Below are 24,013 nucleotides of genomic sequence, written 5' to 3'. Positions count from 1 at the left end.
TTAAAAACCCACACAACTGAGTTAAATAGAAGCCAGGTGACCTAAGAAACTTTATTATTATTTTAAGTACAGAGAGTTCACTCTGAATACTATTTATTTGGTCATGGTTTGACTGTCGGTGGCAATGTAATGCTCAGCTGAAGTAGAATTTAAGGGCCTTTTCATTGTTTACCTTCCTTGAAGAATACAACAGGAATAAACACAAATCAAGTAAATGATAACAAAGGAAAGGATAAGAGGGGGTGGGCTGATAAACGTATATAAGTATTTTGCTCAGCTTTGATTAGGTTCCCTATATTTAGAGTACAACAGAAATATGAAGTTTCACAGATCCTCTAGTGTATCTTGAAAGCAGACATTGGCTAAAGTTCTTTCCACACTCTGAACTGATGTGACTTTTCTTCGGTTTGTGTGATCTGATGGGTGGTGAGATGTGATCTATTCTTGTAATCCTTCTCACATGCATCGCTTCACACAGGAGGAACGATCATTTTTCTTCTCTCATTTTTGTAAACCCAGAGCAAATGTCCTCTGTTCTTGAGCGGGGGTCTTCCTGATGTTTTTGTACTTATTACATTCTGTCAGGAAAAGAAACTCATCATTCACTACCCCATTAATACAGTGAGTGCAGAGACTGTTTTGTCGAGGTAGCCATGTTTTTCTGTGTCTAACCATTTCAATGACAATGCTGTGTTCCCTCCCGCCGAGTGGTAGCAGCCTTATTCTTGGCAGGACTCCAACTAAAAAACATAGACCAAATAAGTAAAAGTTTTACAATACAACTAATCTTCAACATTAAGCTACTGTATAAGCAGTGCCATGTTTGATCTGGTCATTGGCCATCAGGGTTTTAGCACTGTCTGCCTCTAGTGCTCCCCTGCAGTGCATTTTCAGCCACGATGGCATCATACTATGTCTTCATTGTACACCAATGTCTCACACACTTTTGCCCAATAAGATTTTTTGTAGAAGGAATGCTTCATTCTCAGCTAGTGGTATGATACATGAGTATCCAGATGATTTGTTTGTTAGTTTGTAGTTTATATTTGATTCTAGTTTGTGTAATTTATCAATCAATGGTTCTTGAGCAGGATCCCTGTAAATGCTGTTTAAAACAAAAATGTGTAGATCATATTTTCAATTTGTATCATTCAGCCTCATATTGAGAGAGACCGAAATTGAGGTTGGAGAGGAAAGTTGTTTACCTGTTTCAGAGGATGTTTCAGGATGGTTGTTCTTTTTTAGACTTAATGTGACATGGCTGTGATCTCAGAATATATTTTGAGGCCTTACAGTAGAGTATTTGATATGACTTGGGTCTGTCACTCCATGAGCTACTACATTACTGCAGAGAGGGGAGCAGTAGGTCAATCTACCAAGAGAGTCATCTGTCCTTCCACCATAAGGAATGAACAGACCGAGGCTTTTACAGAGCTACAGTAACTGTTTGACATTTCTGTTCATAATATTGTCATTGCTCTCAAGTGGTGAGTTCAGTATCCATCCAGAGCTTCCCAGTGTCTACCTTACAAAGGTAAGTTCAGACTCCCCTATGTGGTGTTAATATAGTGCATCTTCTCTCTGGGTTCAAAGGTAAGTTCAGACTCCCATATGTGGTGTTAATATGGTGCATCTTCTCTCTGGGTTCAAGCCAAAGCAATCAGCTGCAGGAGCGTTTGGAATGCAAACTAGAATGCCAAGGGATTATGGGCAGGATCTCCATGTCTATGAGCACCATTTACACCTCTGGTGGTCCTCAGGTGGGCATGATCATAGCTCAACCTGCTTAAACTACACAAAGAGTGTAGGAAGGGGGTGGGGTGGATGTGTGAACTGAGAGGTGATGGGTATGAAAGGGTGAGGGTAGTGGTAATCTGAAGAAAGTTTTCAAACTTCATGTTCGAGGACTTTTCATTGTTTTTTTTTGTTTTGACTATGGTTGGCCGTGGAATATCTTGCCCAACTAGAATATGTGTACTATTCTTATTAATAATACAACAGATATAAATACATTATTTTAAAAACCTTTATTTTTGGCAGCAATCACACTAAAAACAGTGGAACAGACTCAAACCTTCATAGAGATGCAGCAGCAAACATTCTAAATCAAATATGCAGGTCACAGAGGCATCATCAGAATATTTTCAAACATCAGCATCCATAGTCTGCTCATCGATGATTCATGGAATTCTGAAGATACTAAACTATAGAAAACAGACATCAAATGGATGCATGTCTACACTTCAGACACAAACACACATTAATCGATGTCTACACTTCAAACACACACCAACTGACACACACAGGGGCAATCCACTGATTTTTTTTAAATCTGTATGGGATAAGAACGCACCATCAGTTTATAGACCTTTACATAAGGGAGAGTCATACATGTGGTGTCTTCCTTTCTTCGGAGCAGTCAAGACTATCCAGATCTTCAATCATTTTATATGATAATAATACATATCATACTTCATTTATTGAAGTCCATATATAAAGGGGGCGGGGGGAAATGCCATTGACATTGTGACATTGTTGTGTGTTGTTATGTATCTCATCTTAAAATGCTGGCAGGAAATATATATCTTTTCATCATTGTGTAGGAGAGAATCACGATGGGGGAATACTCTATGATTAGAAAAATGTGTGCTTAGTGCCTAACATAAATACATGTTTTATTCATTCTTAACTGTTTTATTCACTTAAGTCTTTTCAAAAATCAATGGATGAAAAATGTAAAGTTTTATTTGAGGCTGGACTGAATTGACCAGAGGTCACCTATGTGCAGAGTTGACCACAACTTTTTAAACAAGCCATTAATAAACCGTCTATGTTTCACCCAATGTCAGCGAAACATCTGGCTGGTTATGAAAGATTTTCATTATAAAAAAAGAGCGCTATAAAATGTTTGGTTAAAAACATGGCATTAATAAAAGTCTACATTTCAGCTGATGTCAGCACCTGAACTCTAAACTCTCTAAGCTCTGAAACCAGGCAAGAAGGTTTTAACAATAGTGTTGATCGCATTAAAAATAAATTCTCAAGGTTTTAAAACCTGCTTTTTTTATGATCGAAAGGTTATCACCTCACCATCAATATAAAGCTTCTTTTCCACCAGTTTTCCTTTACTGATAGAAACACTTCCACATTAGCTAGGTTTCTATATCCAAAAATACCACACGGATGTCTCTGCCGTCTGCCCTTACTGCCTGAGTCTGATGCCAAATCATGCTACTATGTTCCAAATACCAAGACAAACCACATGTGCACATTCACTTTTGCCCTTTTCTAATTTCAGATTGTCCTTCAACTTGGCTAACAGCTAACGGGTGAATGGAGCAGTTGTTGTCAGTGTCATCATGTCATCCATATCACCTTGGATGGGAGGTAACCATGTGCCTTCATGCAGCCTTTCAACACCAACAACTCATTTAGATGCCCTTATTGTTAATGATGTTAATGCCCATTTAGATGAATGTGTTCTGTAGACATATCCCAATGATTGTTCCATAACATTAACATCTACATTTACTTTTAATAAAGCTTCCTTTCTCCTCCCCAGCCAAGCCTCCCTTCCAAACACAACCAGGCTGTAACTTCATTATCTATTGAACAGGGTGTCCATATCTTTTGGAAATTAAGTTATAAAAAGTGAGCTCCAATGTCCACATAGTTAAGCCTATCCTTGTTGATGAATAAGTCTTATGTCATGGAACGTAAACAATTAAGTAAGTGTAAGCAGGTGTCAATGCAGGTCGAATTGCAGTCAGGAGCTGGGTCCTTTTTGAGAATGCTGTCATGACCCGAGTCAGGAGCTGGGTCCTTCTTGAGAATGCTGTCATGACCCGAGTCAGGAGCTGGGTCCCTCTTGAGAATGCTGTCATGACCCGGCTCATGAGCCGCAACATAAATAGGAGCCAGACCACAGAGTTTACAAAAACAGGTTGATTTTAATGAAACAAATATAGTGGATAATAGTAAATGCAAAGCACCGGATAAAACATCAAACGGATTGTGAGAATGCAAAGCCACCTTCTAAAGCCCAACAGCTTACTTTTACTTTTCATGACATCACATGTGTTACTGTACAATATATTGCAAATGTATGTGTCTAATTTGTGTTTAACTATATTTAATTCATTTCTAAACAAATTATTTTGTGTAATTGTATATATGTCTGTCACACAATCTATACAACCTACCCAAGAACACAAAACAACAACAATATCAACAATAATAAAAATTATGTTATTATTATTATTGCTTACTGTATATGCTCATTTAAGCCATACTAAGAATGTTATTGAAATGCATGATGCATTGTAAATCAATATGCATGAATTTGGAGCATTTTTTTATTGAGTTTAATAAAAGTATAACAGATATATTTCCAAGGATGTTGTTAACGTAAAACAAATTTCCAACATCACACTAACTTCAGCATGGTCGTCAGTCCATCACACACCTGACATCAAACGAATGGGACATGAAGCAGTGGCATTGGTTGGGACAGACTGTGCATAACCTTATACCACCATTAAGAAGCCAAAAGAAGCAGCAATACATTGCAGTTTAATATCAAGGAGTTACTTCTCTGCAATTAAAAACACAGTAAACTATTAAAGTTCCCTATATCAGGGATTAATGCAGTAAATTGCTGATTTTACGGAATCGTACAGAACTGGAACTGATGTGTGACCTAATGGACAGTGATATATGAGCTCCATCTGAATCCCTTCCCACCTATATTACATTGATATGGCTATTCCCCCTGATGGATTCTCTGGTGTGTCTTGAGATTACCCATTTGACTAAAAGTCTTTCCACACTGAGAACAGTGATGTGGCTTTTCCCCAGTGTGAATTCTCTGGTGTTTCTTGAGATTACCCATTTGACTAAAAGTCTTTCCACACTGAGAACAGTGATGTGGCTTTTCCCCAGTGTGAATTCTCTGGTGTTTCTTGAGATTACCCTTGTTAGTAAAGGCCTTTCCACACTGAGAACAATGATATGTCTTTTCTCCAGTATGTGTCATCTGGTGGATTTTAAATTTACTGCTACTTCTGAAACCCTTCCCACATGTAGTACACTGATATGGCTTTTCTCCAGTGTGGATCATCAGGTGTGTCTTGAGAGTCCCAATTTGACTAAAAGTCTTTCCACACTGAGAACACTGATGTGGCTTTTCTCCGGTATGTGTCATCTGGTGGATTTTAAATTCTTTGATACTTTTGAAACCCTTCCCACATGTAGTACACTGATATGGCTTTTCTCCAGTGTGGATCCTCTGGTGTCTCTTGAGATTAGACATTTGATTAAAAGTCTTTCCACACTGAGAACACTGATGTGGCTTTTCTCTAGTATGGATCATAAGGTGTTTCTTGAGATTACCCTTGTCAGTAAAGGCCTGTCCACACTGAGAACAACTATATGGCTTTTCTCCAGTGTGGATCATCAGGTGTGTCTTGAGATTCCCAATTTGACTAAAAGTCTTTCCACACTGAGAACACTGATGGGGCTTTTCTCCTGTGTGTGTTCGTTGATGAGTTGCAAGAGCGGAAGGTGCAGCAAAGGTTTTGAAACATTGGGGGCATTCATGTTGTTTCTTCCTTGTGTTCGACTGCTGATGTCTGATGATTTTCTTTCTTCTTTCCTCTGGACTCCTTTTTCTAGAATAGATCCTTTGAACGTCTCCTATAAGATTACAAAATATCTTTTAAATAATATCCTCAATTCTCGATTACTGATATTCTTGATTTGTTACATTAACACTACACAGTATAACACTGAAAACAATGTATTTTGGATTGACTGGCTATTTGCAAAATTAGTATATCACTTGGAAAACAAAATGATACTAGGCATTTTAAATGTTTTAAATGAAACAGACTGCAAATAATATCTCATTATTATGGTATTCCCATGGTATCTCTATTCTCTCAACAGGTATCACATTTCATTGAGTAAATCAAACGATAAAGCCAGGGGGTTTTAAGTTTTTGTTTTAAAGTCCCAATGGAGTGAAATATTATTAGCAGTATAAATGTCTGAGTTCCAATGGAATAACATATTTTTAAATCTATTATTAGTATTTAAAATATCAAATCAGTTATCTAGCTGATGTTACAGTAACTTCAATTTAACTTGTTAAACTATAATAGGAAAGGGTAGAAACCCTCGGGTGCCTGTGCAGCTTCATATTTACACAAGTTCGTATTCACAGACATTAACATGAGCTACACACAATAGCAGCGGCAAAAAATGATTGGTTCCCTAAGCCAGAGACAGATAGTTAAAAATCAACGATAGGCAGAGACCCTCTGGTTGCCCTTGCAGCTTCATATTAACGTGATGTCATATTAACTTAAGTTAAACTATCATATTTGTCAAGATTTTCATTATACAAATCATTTCTTCATATTTCTTTTGATTTATTGGCTAGAATTGTACCTCGTGTGGAATTAATTTAGGACAAAAGTGCTCAATAGGATAAGTGTCTACCTAGAGACTAAATGCAAAAAGAGATACAGACAAACTAGTTACAGAACTGGAGAAAAACTGATGGCAGACACTTTCTCTCTTTCAAATGTAACAATAATAGTATCCCATGATAGTAGTATGCATAGTATATCTACTCTCTGTACAGATTTCACATTTTATTGATTAACAAGTTAAAGCCATTTACTAAAATTCAGTTGTTAATAAAAAAGTAAATATAAATAGCACATGGCAATGAATGTGTTTTTTGTTATTTTTTCCTCATGATACAAAATAATCGGCAACTTACTTGTAGGAGAATCATCGCAATCATAGTCTCTTATATCCGATTCATCTTCCTCTTTAATTTCCATCAGTGAAGACTTTTCTTCTTTGCAGGCCAAGGTTGGGGATCTTTCTGATTCAGTCTTACAGTCATGTTCCAGTCCAGGCTTTCCTTCCACTTTCTGAATTGCAGACAGATACTCTTGCAGGAAATCATCAAATTCTTCTTCTTTGATCTCCTCCTTCACTGACATCAGCAGTTGTGGTGGTTCTGTAGATCCTTGCATTTTTGTTCTGTTTTGCAAAAGAAATCCTTCAACTTTCCTTCAATACAGGACTAATATAGTGAAGATGTGCCAACAAGAACTGCAGTATAGTTGTACTGCCTGTGAGTTACACATACACTCTATACTTCCAGACCATCCCAGTGTCTGCCTTAAAAAGGTGGCTCATCCAATCAGCTGCAGGGACCTTCTGGAATAAAAACTAGAATGCCAAGGGATTATGGGAAGGAATACCATTTACACATCTGATGGCCCTAGATTGGGCGTGGCAAAAGCTCAGCCTCCAGAATCTCCACACAGGATGGTAGGTGGGGGTGGGGTGGAGGTGTGAACTGAAAGGTGATTAGGGAGAAGAGGATAGGTTGGTAAACTGTGGAAAGCCTGTGTGTTTGTATTTTAATAATGATATAAGGGTTATATCAGACCTACATACCAGTGTGAAGCCTCACTTAAGAAACCCCACACAAGTGAGTTAAATAGGAACAAGGTGACCTAAGAAACTTTATTATTGTTTGAAATACACAGAGGGAATTAACATTTGCACCAGAATCCCAGACATTTACCCCAGTTCACTCTGAATGCTTTTTATTTGTTCATGTTTTGACTGAGGGTGGCAGTGGAGTGCTCACCTGAAGTACAATTTAAGAGCCTTTTCATTGTGTACCTTACTTTAAGAATACTACAGAAATAAATACTATTCATTTGAAATAACAATATATTATTATTCATATATTAAAGGCCTTTCATTGTGTACCTTACTTTTAGGATGCAACAGGAATTGACATTATTCATGTGAATATATATAAAATATATATGTATTTATTAAGGGCCTTTTTATTGTGTACCTTACTTTAAAAATACCTCAGGAATAAATACAAATCACGTGAATATATATTTCACCAGCAAACATAATATAAACATGCAGGTAAAAAGGCCATATAGCCACCATAAGAATGATTGGGAGCCTACATGTGTACACGTATACACACTGATATTGTTGTTCACTCTTCTTTTCAGACAGGCCGGTTGATTGAAAGCCTTTTTACACTGCCGACACTGATGAGGCTTCTTTAGTGTATTGTCAGTTGAGTGTTGGTATTAGAACATTGACTAAAGGGTTCTCCACACTGAGAACACTAATTTCCACCAGTACAGGGGGGATGACATCATAGAATGCAGGGAGCCTCTTTTCACCTGTACTTCACAGAAGGGACTTTCTCTTGAATGTAGTTTCTGGTGTACCTTGAGGGTAAATAGTCTCTTAAAGGCCTTTCCACAATAAAAGGGATTTTCCCCAGTATGAATCCTCTGGTGTCTCTTGAAATGAGAAATGTTACTAAAAGTCTTTCCACAATCAGAACAATGATGTGGCTTTTATCCAGTATGTGATCTGATGGGTGGTGAGATTTGAGCTTACTCTTCCAATTCTTCCAACATATAGTACGCTGACATGGCTTTTTCCCAGTATGGATTATCTGATGTCTCGAGATGACCCTTTAAAGTAAAGGCCTTTCCACACCGAGAACATTGATATGGCTTTTCTCCAGTGTGTGTTCGTTGATGAATTGCAAGAGCAGAAGGGGCAGCAAAGGTTTTGTCATGTGTTTTCTTCTTTGTGTTCGATTGCTGATGTCTGATGACTTTCTTTCTTTTTTCCTCTGTACTCCTTTTGCCTGAATGGATCCTTTGAACGTCTCCTATAACATTTGAGAATATTTTTTAAATAATATCTTCTCTTTCCTCTATTTGTTGCATTAGAACTACAACACTAAAACTGGCTATTTGCTAGAATAGTATATGACTTGGAGGTCCCTGAGGCTAGAAGTGAACACCTAGAGACTGCACTGTAAATATAAGCAGAGATTCAGGCACATGAGTTAGAGATCTGGAGACAAAATGACAGCAGACATTTTAAAGGTCTTAAATGTAACAGACTGCAAATGAAATTCCATCATTAAGGTATTCCCATGGTATCTCTATTCTTTCAATAGATCTCACATTTAATGGAGGAAAGCACACGATAAAGCCAGGGGGTTTTACCTTTTGTTTTTAAATGCAGGAGCTTTTGGAATGCAAATTAGAATGACAAAGGAGTTTGGGAAGGAATTCCATGTGCATTGTTCACGTGTGATGATCCTCAGGTGGAAGTGGTCAGGGTTCAACCTGCAGAGAGAACACAAAGGAGGGTAGATGGGCCATTCCTGGATGTGTGAACTGAAAGGTGATTGGGTAGGGCAGGTCATGTGGGGGTGGGTTGGAGGTGTGAACTAAAAGGTCAAGGGGTAGGTGGGGTGGGCTGGTAAACTGAAGAAACCCTCCATTGTTCCCCAAAGCTTTTCAAACTGTATGTTTTTATGTGTATTTATGAAGACATATGTGTACGTTTGTGTAAATGCATGTATATTTTATAACTTCATATTAGGACAGAGGATAATAAGGGTATTAGACCTGCATATAAGCCTCCAATCTTCTTTAAAGCTTTGTGTGTTTTTGTGTCTCTCAATTCTCTCAAAACATTTTATTAGTTTTGACTGTGAATGGCAGTGGAATATCTTGCTCAACTAAAATGTCTGGACTCTTGTGATAAGGCACCCTACCTACCCATTAAGAATACAACAGAAATTAATTTGGCTAACGATCCAAACTACATGTCTCACTCAACTGAAGATACCCAGCTATAGAAATCGCCTTTATCAGTTTGCATGTATGTTGTGTGGTACTCTTACTAAACAATCAGGAACAGTCTTTTATCTTCATAGAGTTTCACCAGCAAACATTATATAAACATGCAGATAAAAGGGCCATATTCACCATAAGAATGATTGGGAGCCTACATTTCATACACACCCATCAGTAACCTTATCATCAGTGCCACCTTACAAATGTGAGATCAGTAATCTGACTCCACTCTGTGCTGTTAATATAATATATCTTCTATCTGACCCATTAGCTTCTTGAAATCAAACCTAACCAATCAGCTGCAGGAGCTTTCTGGAATGCAAACTAGCAAGCCTCTTCCTTTACTGACATCAGCAGTTGTGATTGTTCAGTAGATCCTGACAGTTACGTTATGTTTTGTATTATAATACTTCTTTTAATTTAAGTCCATGTATGAAGGGGCAAAAAGAGATTGCCTCTCATGACATTGTTATGTGTTGACATGTATCTCATCTTAAAATCCTTGCAGGAAAAATATTTTTTCATCATTGTGTAGGAGAGAACCATGATGGGCGAATACTCTCAGCGATTTGATAAAATATGTGTGCTTAGTGCCTAACATAAATACATGTTTTATTCATTCTTAATAGTTTTATTCACTGTCTTTACAAGTCTTGTCACTGAATCAATGGATGAAACAATGTAAAGCTTTATTTGAAACTGAGCTGAAGTGACCAGAGGTGACCTGTGTGTACAGTTGACCACAACTTTTTAAACAAGCCGTTAATAAACCGGCTCATGTTTCACCCAATTCTGTTTAAATTTACATATCTGGCTGGCTATAAAAGATTTTCTCAAACCAAACGGGGGACTGCAAAATGTTTGGTTGAAAACATGGCATTAATACAAATCTATATTATTTCAGCTGATGTCAGCATTATGTTTACACACCTAGCTGGTTATGAATGTTTTTTTCCAAACCATTTGCTCCAATGGCGCCTAACATTTTAAAGAACACAGAATGGAAAACACGATTATTCAAAACGTGTTCACTATTCCTAGCCTTACTTCCTACTCACTCAAATAACACTCAAATATGACTGAAGTTGAAAACAGATATTTATTTTGACATGCTATCGACGAATGGCTGAATGCAGATGGACACAGCAATATTTTACATGGACACAACAATACGTTTAATATCAAGTTTCTTACAGTATTTGAAACTGCACAATTTAATTTACATAATATGTCAGAACATGATATAACTTTTAATGAGAAACAAATGTAACTTAAGTTAACTTCAATGCAGTTGTCAACCCTTCACACACTTTACACTAAAGAAATGGAACATGAGGAATTTGCCGTGTCTGGGACAGACTGTGCATTACCTTATACCACCATTAGGAGGCCAGAATAACCAGAAATGAATTGCAGTTTAACATCAAGGTTTAACTTCTGCTCAATTCATACGGTAAATAATAAAAGTTGAAGCATCGAGGGAAATCCAGTAAATACCTGATTTGGCTGAATCACACAAAACTGGGACTGAAGTGTGACCTGATGAGCGGTGAGATGTGAGCTACCCCTGAAACTCTTCCCACCTGTACTGCAGTGAAGGGGCTTTTCCCCAGTGTGAATCCATTGGTGTCTCTTGAGATTACACATTTGACTAAAAGTCTTTTCACAATGAGAACAATGATATGGCTTTCCCCCAGTATGCGTGATCTGATGACTGGTGAGATTTGAGCTACTCCTGAAATTTTTCCCACATATAGTGCATTGATGTGGCTTTTCACCTGTATGGATTCTCAGGTGTAACTTGAGAGTACCCATTTGAGTAAAGGTATTTCCACACTGAGAACACTGATGTGGCTTTTCCCCAGTATGGATACTCTGGTGTCTCTTGAGATGATGCTTGAGATTAAAGGCTTTTCCACACTGAAGACACGGATGTGGCTTCTCTTCTGTATGTGTGGTCTTATGGCTGGTAAGATGAGTGCTCCTCCTGAAACTCATCCCACATATAGTGCACTCATACGGCTTTTCACCTGTATGGATTCTCTGGTGTCTCTTGAGATGATGCTTGAGATTAAAGGTCTTTCCACACTGAGTACACGGATGTGTCTTTTCCCCTGTACATGGGATTTGAGGGCCAGAGAGAACTGAGCTACTGCTGAAACACTGATCATGCTTTTCTTTTTCATGTTGGTTCTCTTTGGTGTCCAATCGCTGCTGTAATTTCTGGTATGAAGTCTTCGTGCACTGGGAGCGTTTGTGATGTTTCTCTTCGTTTGATTTTCCCTCAATGTTCCCTCTTTTGGTAGGCTGAATCCTTTGAATGTGTCCTAAAATATTAGAAAATGTTTTTAAACAACATTCTTTCTTATCTTTCTGGTACATAAGTCCCAAAAAATACTTTCATGTGTTTTTGATTTTTAGCTATTTGCTAGACTTGCATCTCACTCAGAAGTAACTTGGGATAAAAGTGTATACCTAGAGACTAAATATTGAAGTCACTTAGGATAAGTGTATACCCAGAGTATAAATATTGAGGTTACTTAAGAGAATTAACGGATTTGTGAACATTTTCAGACACGAGTTAGAGAACTGGAGACAAAATATTGGCAGACACTGTCTCTCTTTCAACGTAAGACTGCAGATAGTGTCCCATGATTAAGGTATTTTCATAGTATCTCTATTCTCTCCATTGGTCTCATGTTTCATCGAGTAAAGCAACTTAAAACCATTAACTCAATACCAGGTGTATTTATTATTAACACAGTTAGTTTTCTCAATATTTTCACTATACAAACTATTCAGCTACTTACTTGCAGGAGAAGAGTCATCTTGACCATATTCTCTTGAATCAGATTCCCCTTCCTGTTTGAAGTCCATTAGTGAACCATTTTCTTCTTTGCAGGTCAAAGTTGATGCTGTGTATATTTCAGTCTTACAGTCATGTTCCAATCCAGGCTCTTCTTTCACTTTCTGTATTTCAAACAGATACTGTTGCAGGAAATCATCAAATTCTTCTTCTTTGATCTCCTCCTTTACTGACATGAGAAGTTGTGATGGTTCAATAAATCCTGACATTTTAGTTCTGTTTTGCAAAAGTAATCCTTGAACTTTCCTTCAATACAAGACTAATATAGTGAAGATGTGCCAACAAGAACTGCAGTAGAGCTGTACTGCCTGTGAGTTACACATACACACTTCCAGACCACCCCAGTGTCTGCCTTAAAAAGGTGGCTCATCCAATCAGCTGCAGGAACGTTTGGAATGCAAACTAGAATGCAAAAAGGATTGTGGGAAGGAATGCCATGTCTATGAGCATCGTTTACACACCTGATGGCCCTAAGGTGGGCGTGACTATAGCTCAGCCTGCAGAATCTCCACACAGGAGGGTAGGTGGGGGTGGGGTGGATGTGTGAACTGAAAGGTGATTAGGGAGAAGAGGATAGGTTGGTAAACTAAGCCTGTTTGTATTAATAATGATATAAGGGTAATCAGACCTACATACCAGTGTGAAGCCTCACTTAAAAACCCACACAACTGAGTTAAATAGAAGCCAGGTGACCTAATAAACTTTATTATTATTTTAAGTACAGAGAGTTCACTCTGAATACTATTTATTTGGTCATGTTTTGACTGCCGGTGGCAATGTAATGCTTAGCTGAAGTAGAATTTAAGGGCCTTTTCATTGAGTACCTTACTTGAAGAATACAACAGGAATAAACACAAATGAAGTAAATGATAAAAAAGGAAAGGATAAGAGGGGGTGGGCTGATAAACAGTAGAGTATTTTGCTCAGCTTTGATTAGGTTCCCTATATTTGGAGTACAACAGAAATATGAAGTTTCACAGATCCTCTGGTGTCTCTTGAAAGCAGACATTGGCTAAAGTTCTTTCCACACTCTGAACTGATGTGACTTTTCTTCGGTTTGTGTGATCTGATGGGTGGTGAGATGTGATCTATTCTTGTAATCCTTCCCACATGCATCGCTTCACACAGGAGGAATGATAATTTTTCTTCTCTCATTTTTGTAAACCCAGAGCAAATGTCCTCTGTTCTTGAGCGCAGGTCTTCCTGATGTTTTTGTACTTATTATATTCTGTCAGGAAAAGAAACTCATCATCCACTACCCCATTGATACAGTGAGTGCAGAGACTGTTGTGTAGATCGTATTTTCGATCGTATTTTCAATTTGTATCTTTCAGCCTCATATTGAGAGAGACCGAAATTGAGTTTGGAGAGGATAGAGTTTGTTTACCTGTTTCAGAGGATGTTTCAGGGTGGTTGTTCTTTTTTAGACTTAATGTGACGTGGCTGTGATCTGAGAATAAAATTTGAGGCCTTACAGTAGAGTAGTTGATATGACTTGGATCTGTGACTGCATAAGCTACTACACTACTGCTGAGAGGGGAGCAGTAGGTGAATCTACCCAGAGAGTCATCTGTCCTTCCATCAGAAGGAATAAACAGACCCAGGCTTTTACAGAGCTGCAGTAACTGTTTGACATTTCTGTTTACAATGCTGTCATTGCTCTCAAGTGGTGTGTTCAGTATCCATCCAGAGCTTCCCAGTGTCTACCTTACAAAGGTAAGTTCAGACTCCCCTATGTGGTGTTAATATAGTGCATCTTCTCTCTGGGTTCAAAGGTGAGTTCAGACTCCCCTATGTGGTGTTAATATAGTGCATCTTCTCTCTGGGTTCAAAGGTAAGTTCAGACTCCTCTATGTGGTGTTAATATAGTGCATCTTCTCTCTGGGTTCAAGCCAAAGCAATCAGCTGCAGGAGCGTTTGGATTGCAAACTAGAGTGCCAAGGGATTATGAGCAGGATCTCCATGTCTATGAGCACCATTTACACCTCTGGTGGTCCTCAGGTGGACATGATCAAAGCTCAACCTGCTGAAACTACACAAAGAGAGTAGGAAGGGGGTGGGGTGGATGTGTGAACTGAGAGGTGATGGGTATGAAAGGGTGAGGGTAGTGGTAATCTGAAGAAAGTTTTCAAACTTCATGTTCGAGGACTTTTCATTGTTTTTTTTTGTTTTGACTATGGTTGCCAGTGGAATATCTTGCCCAACTAGAATATGTGTACTATTCTTATTAATAATACAACAGAAATAAATACATTATTTTAAAAACTTTATTTTTGGCAGCAATCACACTAAAAACAGTGGAACAGACTCAAACCTTCATAGAGATGCAGCAGCAAACATTCTAAATCAAATATGCAGGTCACAGAGGCATCATAAGAATATTTTCAAACATCAGCATCCATAGTCTGCTCATCGATGATTCATGGAATTCTCAAGATACTAAACTATAGAAAACAGACATCAAATGGATGCATGTCTACACTTCAGACACAAACACACATTAATCGATGTCTACACTTCAAACACACACCAACTGACACACACAGGGGCAATCCACTGATTTTTACTAAATCTGTATGGGATAAGAACGCACCATCAGTTTATAGACCTTTACATAAGGGAGAGTCATACATGTGGTGTCTTCCTTTCTTCAGAGCAGTCAAGACTATCCAGATCTTCAATCATTTTATATGATAATAATACATATCATACTTCATTTATTGAAGTCCATATATAAAGGGCGCGGGGGGAAATGCCATTGACATTGTGACATTGTTGTGTGTTGTTATGTATCTCATCTTAAAATGCTGGCAGGAAATATATATCTTTTCATCATTGTGTAGGAGAGAATCACGATGGGGGAATACTCTATGATTAGAAAAGTGTGTGCTTAGTGCCTAACATAAATACATGTTTTATTCATTCTTAACTGTTTTATTCACTTAAGTCTTTTCAAAAATCAATGGATGAAAAATGTAAAGTTTTATTTGAGGCTGGACTGAATTGACCAGAGGTCACCTATGTGCAGAGTTGACCACAACTTTTTAAACAAGCCATTAATAAACCGTCTATGTTTCACCCAATGTCAGCGAAACATCTGGCTGGTTATGAAAGATTTTCATCATAAAAAAAAAGAGCGCTATAAAATGTTTGGTTAAAAACATGGCATTAATAAAAGTCTACATTTCAGCTGATGTCAGCACCCGAACTCTAAACTCTCTAAGCTCTGAAACCAGGCAAGAAGGTTTTAACAATAGTGTTGATCGCATTAAAAATAAATTCTCAAGGTTCTAAAACCTGCTTTTTTTATGATCGAAAGGTTATCACCTCACCATCAATATAAAGCTTCTTTTCCACCAGTTTTCCTTTACTGATAGAAACACTTCCACATTAGCTAGGTTTCTATATCCAAAAATACCACACGGAGGTCTCTGCCTTATGTCCTTACTGCCTGAGTCTGATGCCAAATCATGCTACTATGTTCCAAATACCTAGACAAACCACATGTGCACATTCACTTTTACCCTCTTCCCATTTCAGATTGTCCTTCAACTTGGCTAACAGCTAACGGGTGATTGGAGCAGTTGTTGTCAGTGTCGTCATGTCATCCATATCACCTTGGATGGGAGGTAACCAACACCAACAACTCATTTAGATGCCCTTATTGTTAATGATGTTAATGCCCATTTAGACGAATGTGTTCTGTAGACATATCCCAATGATTGTTCCATAACATTAACATCTACATTTACTTTTAATAAAGCTTCCTTTCTCCTCCCCAGCCAAGCCTCCCTTCCAAACACAACCAGGCTGTAACTTCATTATCTATTGAACAGGGTGTCCATATCTTTTGGAAATTAAGTTATAAAAAGTGAGCTCCAATGTCCACATAGTTAAGCCTATCCTTGTTGATGAATAAGTCTTATGTCATGGAACGTAAACAATTAAGTAAGTGTAAGCAGGTGTCAATGCAGGTCGATTTGCAGTCAGGAGCTGGGTCCCTCTTGAGAATGCTGTCATGACCCGAGTCAGGAGCTGGGTCCTTCTTGAGAATGCTGTCATGACCCGGCTCATGAGCCGCAACATAAATAGGAGCCAGACCACAGAGTTTACAAAAACAGTTTTAATAAAACAAATATAGTGGATAATAGTAAATGTAAAGCACCGGAAAAAACATCAAACGCATTGTGAGAATGCAAAGCCACCTTCTAAAGCCCAACAGCTTACTTTTACTTTTCATGACATCACATGTGTTACTGTACAATATATTGCAAATGTATGTGTTTAATTTGTGTTTAACTATATTTAATTCATTTCTATAACAAAATAATTTGTGTAATTGTATAGATGTTTGTCACACAATCTATACAACCTACCCAAGAACACAAAACAACAACAATATCAACAATAATAAAAATAATGTTATTATTATTATTGCTTATATGCTCATTTAAGCCATACTAAGAATGTTATTGAAATGTATGATGCATTGTAAATCAATATGCATGAATTTGGAGCATTTTTTTTATTGAGTTGAATAAAAGTATAACAGATATAGATCCAAGGATGTTGTTAACGTAAAACAAATTTCTAACATCACACTAACTTCAGAATGGTCATGGGACATGAAGCAGTGGCAGTGGTTGGGACAGACTGTGCATAACCTTATACCACCATTAGGATGCCAAAAGAAGCAGCAATAAATTGCAGTTTGATATCAAGGTGTTACTTCTGTGCAATTAAAAACACAGTAAACTATTAAAGTTGCAATATCAGGGATTAATGCAGTAAATTGCTGATTCTACGGAATCGTACGAAACTGGAACTGATGTGTGACCTAATGGACAGTGATATCTGAGCATCTGAATCCCCTCCCACCTATATTACATTGATATGGCTATTCCCCTTGATGGGTTCTCTGGTGTGTCTTGAGATTACCCATTTGACTAAAAGTCTTTCCACACTGAGAACAGTGATGTGGCTTTTCCCCAGTGTGAATTCTCTGGTGTTTCTTGAGATTACCCTTGTTAGTAAAGGCATTTCCACACTGAGAACAATGATATGGCTTTTCTCCAGTATGTGTCATCTGGTGGATTTTAAATTCACTGCTACTTTTGAAACCCTTCCCACATGTAGTACAATGATATGGCTTTTCTCCAGTGTGGATCATAAGGTGTATCTTGAGATGACTCATTTGAGTAAAGGTCTTTCCACACTGAGAACAGTGATGTGGCTTTTCTCCAGTATGTGTCATCTGGTGACTCCTAATTTCATTGCTACTTTTGAAACCCTTCCCACATGTAGTACACTGATATGGCTTTTCTCCAGTGTGGATCCTCTGGTGTGTCTTGAGATGAGCCATTTGACTAAAAGTCTTTCCACACTGAGAACAATGATATGGCCTTTCCCCAGTATGTGTCAGCTGGTGGATTGTAAGAACATTGCTATTCCTAAAATCCTTCCCACATGTAGTACACTGATATGGCTTTTCTCCAGTGTGGATCCTCTGGTGTGTCTTGAGATGAGCCATTTGACTAAAAGTCTTTCCACACTGAGAGCAATGACATGGCTTTTCCCCAGTGTGAATTCTCTGGTGTTTCTTGAGATTACCCTTGTCAGTAAAGGCCTTTCCACACTGAGAACAATGATGTGGCTTTTCCCCACTATGGATCATCTGGTGTGTCTTGAGACTGTCAATACGGCTAAAAGTCTTTCCACACTGAGAACACTGATGTGGCTTTTCTCCAGTATGTGTCATCTGGTGGATTTTAAATTCACTGCTACTTTTGAAACCCTTCCCACATGTAGTACAATGATATGGCTTTTCTCCAGTGTGGATCATCAGGTGTGTCTTGAGATGAGCCATTTGAGTAAAGGTCTTTCCACACTGAGAACATTGATGGGGCTTTTCTCCTGTGTGTGTTCGTTGATGAATTGCAAGAACGGAAGGTGTAGGAAAGGTTTTGAAACATTGGGGACACTCATGTTGTTTCTTCCTTGTGTTCCACTGCTGATGTGTGATGATTTTCTTTCTTCTTTCCTCTGGACTCCTTTTTCTAGAATGGATCCTTTGAACGTCTCCTATAACATTAGAAAATATTTTTAATATCATATCCTCGATTCTCAATCATTGATATTCTCGATTTGTTACATGAACACTACACAGTTTAACCCTAAACACAATGTATTTTGGATTGACTGGCTATTTGCTAATTTAGAACTTGGAATGTTTTAAATGCAACAGACTGCAAATAATATCCCATTATTATGGTTTTCCCATGGTATCACTATTCTCTCAACAGGTCTAACATTTCATTGAGTAAAGCCGGAGAGAAAGCCAGGGTTTTTTAAATCAACTTCTAAATAACCTATTCATAACAGTATAAATGTTATAAACAACACACACTAGCAGCGGCCAAATTTGAAGATGGTTCCCTAAGCTAGAGAAAGATAGTTAGAAATCTACGATAGGCAAAATCCCTCTGGTTGCCCTTGCAGCTTCATATTAACGTGATGTCATTTTCACTTCATATTAACATATTCACTTCATATTAACTTCATTTTTGTCAAGATTTTTTAGTATCTTTCTATTTATTGGCTATTTGTCAAGATTATCCTTTCACAAAGAATTTCTTCAAATGTTTTTAATATCTTTTTTTTTATTATTGGCTATTGGCTAGAATTGTACCTCATGTGGAAGTCATTTAGGACAAAAGTGTTCAGTAGGATAACTGTCTACTTAGAGACTAAATGTAAATAGAGATACAGACACAAAAGTTAGTTGGCTTCTCTTGATACAAAAAAATCTGCAACTTACTTGTAGGCGAAGAGTCATCACGATCATATTCTCTTAAATCATCTTCCTCTTTAATGCCCATCAGTGTAGACTTTTCTTCTTTGCAGGCGAATGTTGGGGATCTTTCTGATTCAGTCTTACAGTCATGTTTCAGTCCAGGCTTTTCTTCCACTTTCTGATTTCCAGACAGATACTCTTGCAGAAAATCATCAAATTCTTCTTCTTTGATCTCCTCCTTCACTGACATCAGCGGTTGTGATGGTTTAGTAGATCCTGACATTTTAGTTCTGTTTTGCAAAAGAAAATCCTTGAACTTTCCTTCAATACAAGACTAATATAGTGAAGATGTGCCAACAATAACTGCAGTAGAGCTGTACTGTCTGTGAGTTACACATACACACTTCCAGACCACCCCAGTGCCTGCCTTAAAAGGGTGGCTCATCCAATCAGCTGCAGGAACCTTCTGGAATGCAAACTAGAATGCCAAGGGATTATGGGAAGGAATCGCATGTGTATGAGCACCGTTTACACATCTGATGGCCCTAAGGTGGGCGTGACTATAACTCAGCCTGCAGAATCTCCACACAGGAGGGTAAGTGGGGGTGGGGTGGAGGTGTGAACTGAAAGGTGATTAGGGAGAAGAGGATAGGTTGGTAAACTGTGGAAAGCCTGTGTGTTTGTATTTTAATAATGATATAAGGGTAATATCCTACCTACATACCAGTGTGAAGCCTCACTTAAGAAACCCACACAACTGAGTTAAATAGGAACCAGGTGACCTAAGAAACTTTTTTATTGTTTTAAATACACAGAGGGAATTAACATTTGCACCAGAATCCCAGACATTTACCCCAGTTCACTCTGAATGCTTTTTATTTGTTCATGTTCTGACTGAGGGTGGCAGTGGAGTGCTCAGCTGAAGTACAATTTAAGAGCCTTTTCATTGTGTACCTTACTTTAAGAATACAACAGAAATAAACACTATTAATGTGATATAAAAATATATTATTATCTATGTATTAAGGGCCTTTTCATTGTGTACCCAACTTTAAGAATACAACAAAAATAAACACTATTAATGTGAAATAAAAAGATGTATTTCATGATGGTTCTTGTTTTATTTTGGTGAAAAGGCCTTTTTCCTAAAATTGTACCTTGCTTGGAAGTCCCTTAGGATAAAAGTGTAACAAACAGTAGCCCATTGTAAAGACATTCCCATAGTAATTCCCCAAAATCTGTCAATTTGTTTGAGTAAAGCACAACTTAAAGCAAACAAACTAAATGTAAACATTTGAGAATATTTTTTAAATAATATCCTCTCTCTCCTCTATTTGTTACATTAGAACTACAACACTAAAAACAATGTATCATTGATTGACTGGCTATTTGCTAGAATAGTATATGACTGGGAGGTCCCTGAGGCTAAAAATGAACACCTAGAGACTGTGCACTGTAAATATAAGCAGAGATTCAGGCACATGAGTTAGAGATCTGGAGACAAAATGACAGCAGACATTTTAAAGGTCTTCAATGTAACAGACTGCAAATTAAATCCCATCATTAAGGTATTCCCATGGTATCTCTATTCTCTCAATAGGTCTCACATTTAATGGAGGAAAGCACACGATAAAGCCAGGGGGTTTTAATTTTTTTTTTTTAAATGCAGGATATTTTGGAATGCATATTAGAATGACAGAGGAGTATGGGAAGGAATTCCATGTGCATTATTCACGTCTGATGATCCTCAGGTGGAAGTGGTCAGGGTTCAACCTGCAGAGACAACACAAAGGAGGGTAGATGGGCCACTCCTGGATGAACTGAAAGGTGATTGGGTAGGGCAGGTTATGTGGGGGTGGGTTGGATGTGTGAACTAAAAGGTCATGTGGTAGGTGGGGTGCGCTGGTAAACTGAAGAAACCCTCCATTGTTCCTCAAAGCTTTTCAAACTGTATGTTTGTGTGTGTATTTATGAAGACATTTGTGTACATTCATGTATATTTTATAATATTTTATAACTTGATATGAGGACAGAGGAAAAAAAAGAGTATTAGACCTGCATATAAGCCTCCAATCTTCTTTAAAGCGTTTTGTGTCTCAATTCAGAAGACATTTTATTTGTTTTGACTGTGAATGGCAGTGGGATATCTTGCTCAACTACAATGTCTGGACTCCTGTGATTAGGCACCCTACATTAAGAATACAACATAAATGAAAATGGCTAACGATCCAAACTACATGTCTCACTCAACTGAAGATACCCAGCTATAGAAATTGTCTTCTTCAGTTTTCATGTATGTGGTGTGGTACTCTTACTAACCAATCAGGAACAGTCTTTTATCTTCATAGAGTTTCACCAGCAAACATAATATAAACATGCAGATAAAAGGGCCATATCCACCATAAGAATGATTGGGAGCCTACATTTCATACACACCCATCAGTAACCTTATCATCAGTGCCACCTTACAAATGTGAGATCAGTAATCTGACTCCACTCTGTGCTGTTACAGTTTTTCTCGATTGCTTACACACATTTAGCGAATCATGGGTCAACTTAATCTAATGCTCACATCTTCTTTGCACAGCAAGAGTCTTCTCTGGCGAATGGGTTAAATATTTCTCATTGCTTTCACACAAATTTCTTTGAGTTTTAACACACTTTTCAAAACAGTTAACACACTTTTCAGAGAAAGACACAAAACCTTATTGAATAACCATGTCAACACATTGCAGACACTTAGTAGCAGCCTACTGAAACTGCTCTCTATATTCTAAATATTGTCAGACCCTGTGTGAACTCTAAAAGAGGTCAATAGGTTGATTTTGATACCAAGCATGGATCGAGGAGGCCGCCACCAAAAATAGTGCAATAGGCTGTAAATACTGTAACTATACAGTAATCAGAATTCTACCGTATATGTTGTAAATTACTTTAGTGAAACTACAGTGCTACATTGTATTGTGGCAACACACTTTACAAAAGTGTAGAAATGGCTGTTGTTGCCAAGAGTGCAAATATAATGAAACACCAGTACAGTAAATTGACTGTAAAGGCCAGCAAAGTGTGATTGTCATTGCCGAACGTACAAACAATTGATGCCACCAGTATGACGGCTCAGGTTTGGCTGAACCCTTTGGCTAGCCTCTCTCATGGAGAGGTCATGATTGACTACGTGATCAATGACTGTTGCCCTAATTTCATTAGAGCATCTAACATGAATGCCACACAGGGGCCCCTCTATTTCTACTATGGCCTCTTCCTTGTCCTCGTCCTTGCTGAGGTACACACTGGCCCACACTGGTGGCAGGGGGAGACTGTTCACTGCAGAACAGATTTGACCTTTTTACTGTATATTGAAACCTGTAATTTTGACTTCTTACAGTATCCAATCTAATGTGGAAAAATGACTGATGTACACAGTGATGTTGACAGGTCCTTGTTTAGAATATATTTTACAGTATTTAGCAATACAAAAACAAAACTACAATATTTTATGTATACAAATTATCAGATTTCAAATACTTTCTGACAGTATATTGTCAAGAGTGCTCAGTACAAAACCCAAATTGTAGTATGTTGTCAGTGGTAAAATAGTCATGCTGTGAGGGTGTTGCACAAAGTTGAAGGTGATGATTGAGAGGTTGATATTGATAGCTGTAGTTTGAATTTTGTTATCCATTGTTAAATAAATGAGAAAACATACATTTTCAATTGAGCACAAATTGTAGGTTTTGATGGATTTCATGGGTGTGTGATACGTTTTGAGAAGGTGGTGTCATTCTGCAAACATCAAATAGTGTTTTGGTTATTTCATCTTCTGTTATGGGCTGTGTGTGAGCTGTTTTGAAAAAGTAAACAGTGATTGGAAAAATGTGCCAAAGCAATCGAGAAAAACTGTAATATAATGCCATAAACTTCCTGGATTCCAAATCTAACCAAATGAGCTGGAGGAGCTTGTTGGAAATGCAAACTAGCAGGCCAAATGATTAAACTTCCACGTCTGACGGTCCTCAGGTGGGCGTGGCCATAGCTCAGCCTGAATAAACTCCACACAGGAGGGTTGGTGGGGGTGGGTGGAGGTGTGAACTGAAAGGTGATGGGGTAGAAGAGGGTAGGGGTTGGAAAAGGACAGAGAACAATCCTATTATCTGAGCTTTCATGTGTTGTTGTTTTGACTGTGGGTGTCAATGGAGTTTCCATCTCAGCTAGAAGGACAGCGTTTCACAAGTATATGAATATGTACCTGACTGTAAGAATACAGCTGAAATGCATGCTATTCATATGAATTAGAAAATCTTCATTCTGCTTTACCTTTCAATATACCACCAAAAAACACACAGGAACAGATGTTTATCTACAGAGACAATACACATGCAGGTCTCATGAAACACACTATGGGATGGAGCATGTGATTGGAAGACTGAATGATGTATATAGTGTATTGTGAACCCCCCCCTGGAGTCATAACTTTTTCCCATTCTTGATAGAAACCAGCCAAAACTAGTTTGGTCATGTCTGTTAGTCACATGTCTTATGTTGAAATAATGGGACTGTGTGTGTGACATGAGTTGAGTTTGTGATAAGAAGGGGTTTTGGGACTGTGTGTGTGACATGAGTTGAGTTTGT

At 38.0% G+C, this 24,013-nt stretch overlaps 1 protein-coding gene across 1 annotated transcript; it reads right to left on the bottom strand.

The window, feature by feature from the left end:
• Positions 1–17,488: 17,488 nt before the first annotated feature.
• Positions 17,489–18,731, bottom strand: LOC116219793 (zinc finger protein 2 homolog). Its single transcript, XM_031563728.1, has one exon. The coding sequence runs from the start codon at positions 18,701–18,703 to the stop codon at positions 17,489–17,491; it is 1,215 nt and encodes a 404-aa protein (XP_031419588.1). The 5' UTR covers positions 18,704–18,731.
• Between the last annotated feature and the right edge of the window lie 5,282 nt (positions 18,732–24,013).

This window comes from Clupea harengus, chromosome 26 (genome assembly GCF_900700415.2).
Source record: "Clupea harengus chromosome 26, Ch_v2.0.2, whole genome shotgun sequence".
Lineage (NCBI taxonomy): Eukaryota > Metazoa > Chordata > Actinopteri > Clupeiformes > Clupeidae > Clupea > Clupea harengus.
This window is presented reverse-complemented; position numbering and strand designations above follow the sequence as displayed.

Excerpts from the sequence above, each read along its gene's own strand:
- LOC116219793 (XM_031563728.1), bottom strand. The coding sequence starts at position 18,703 with ATGATATTAAAAATATTTTCTAATGTTATAGGAGACGTTCAAAGGATC.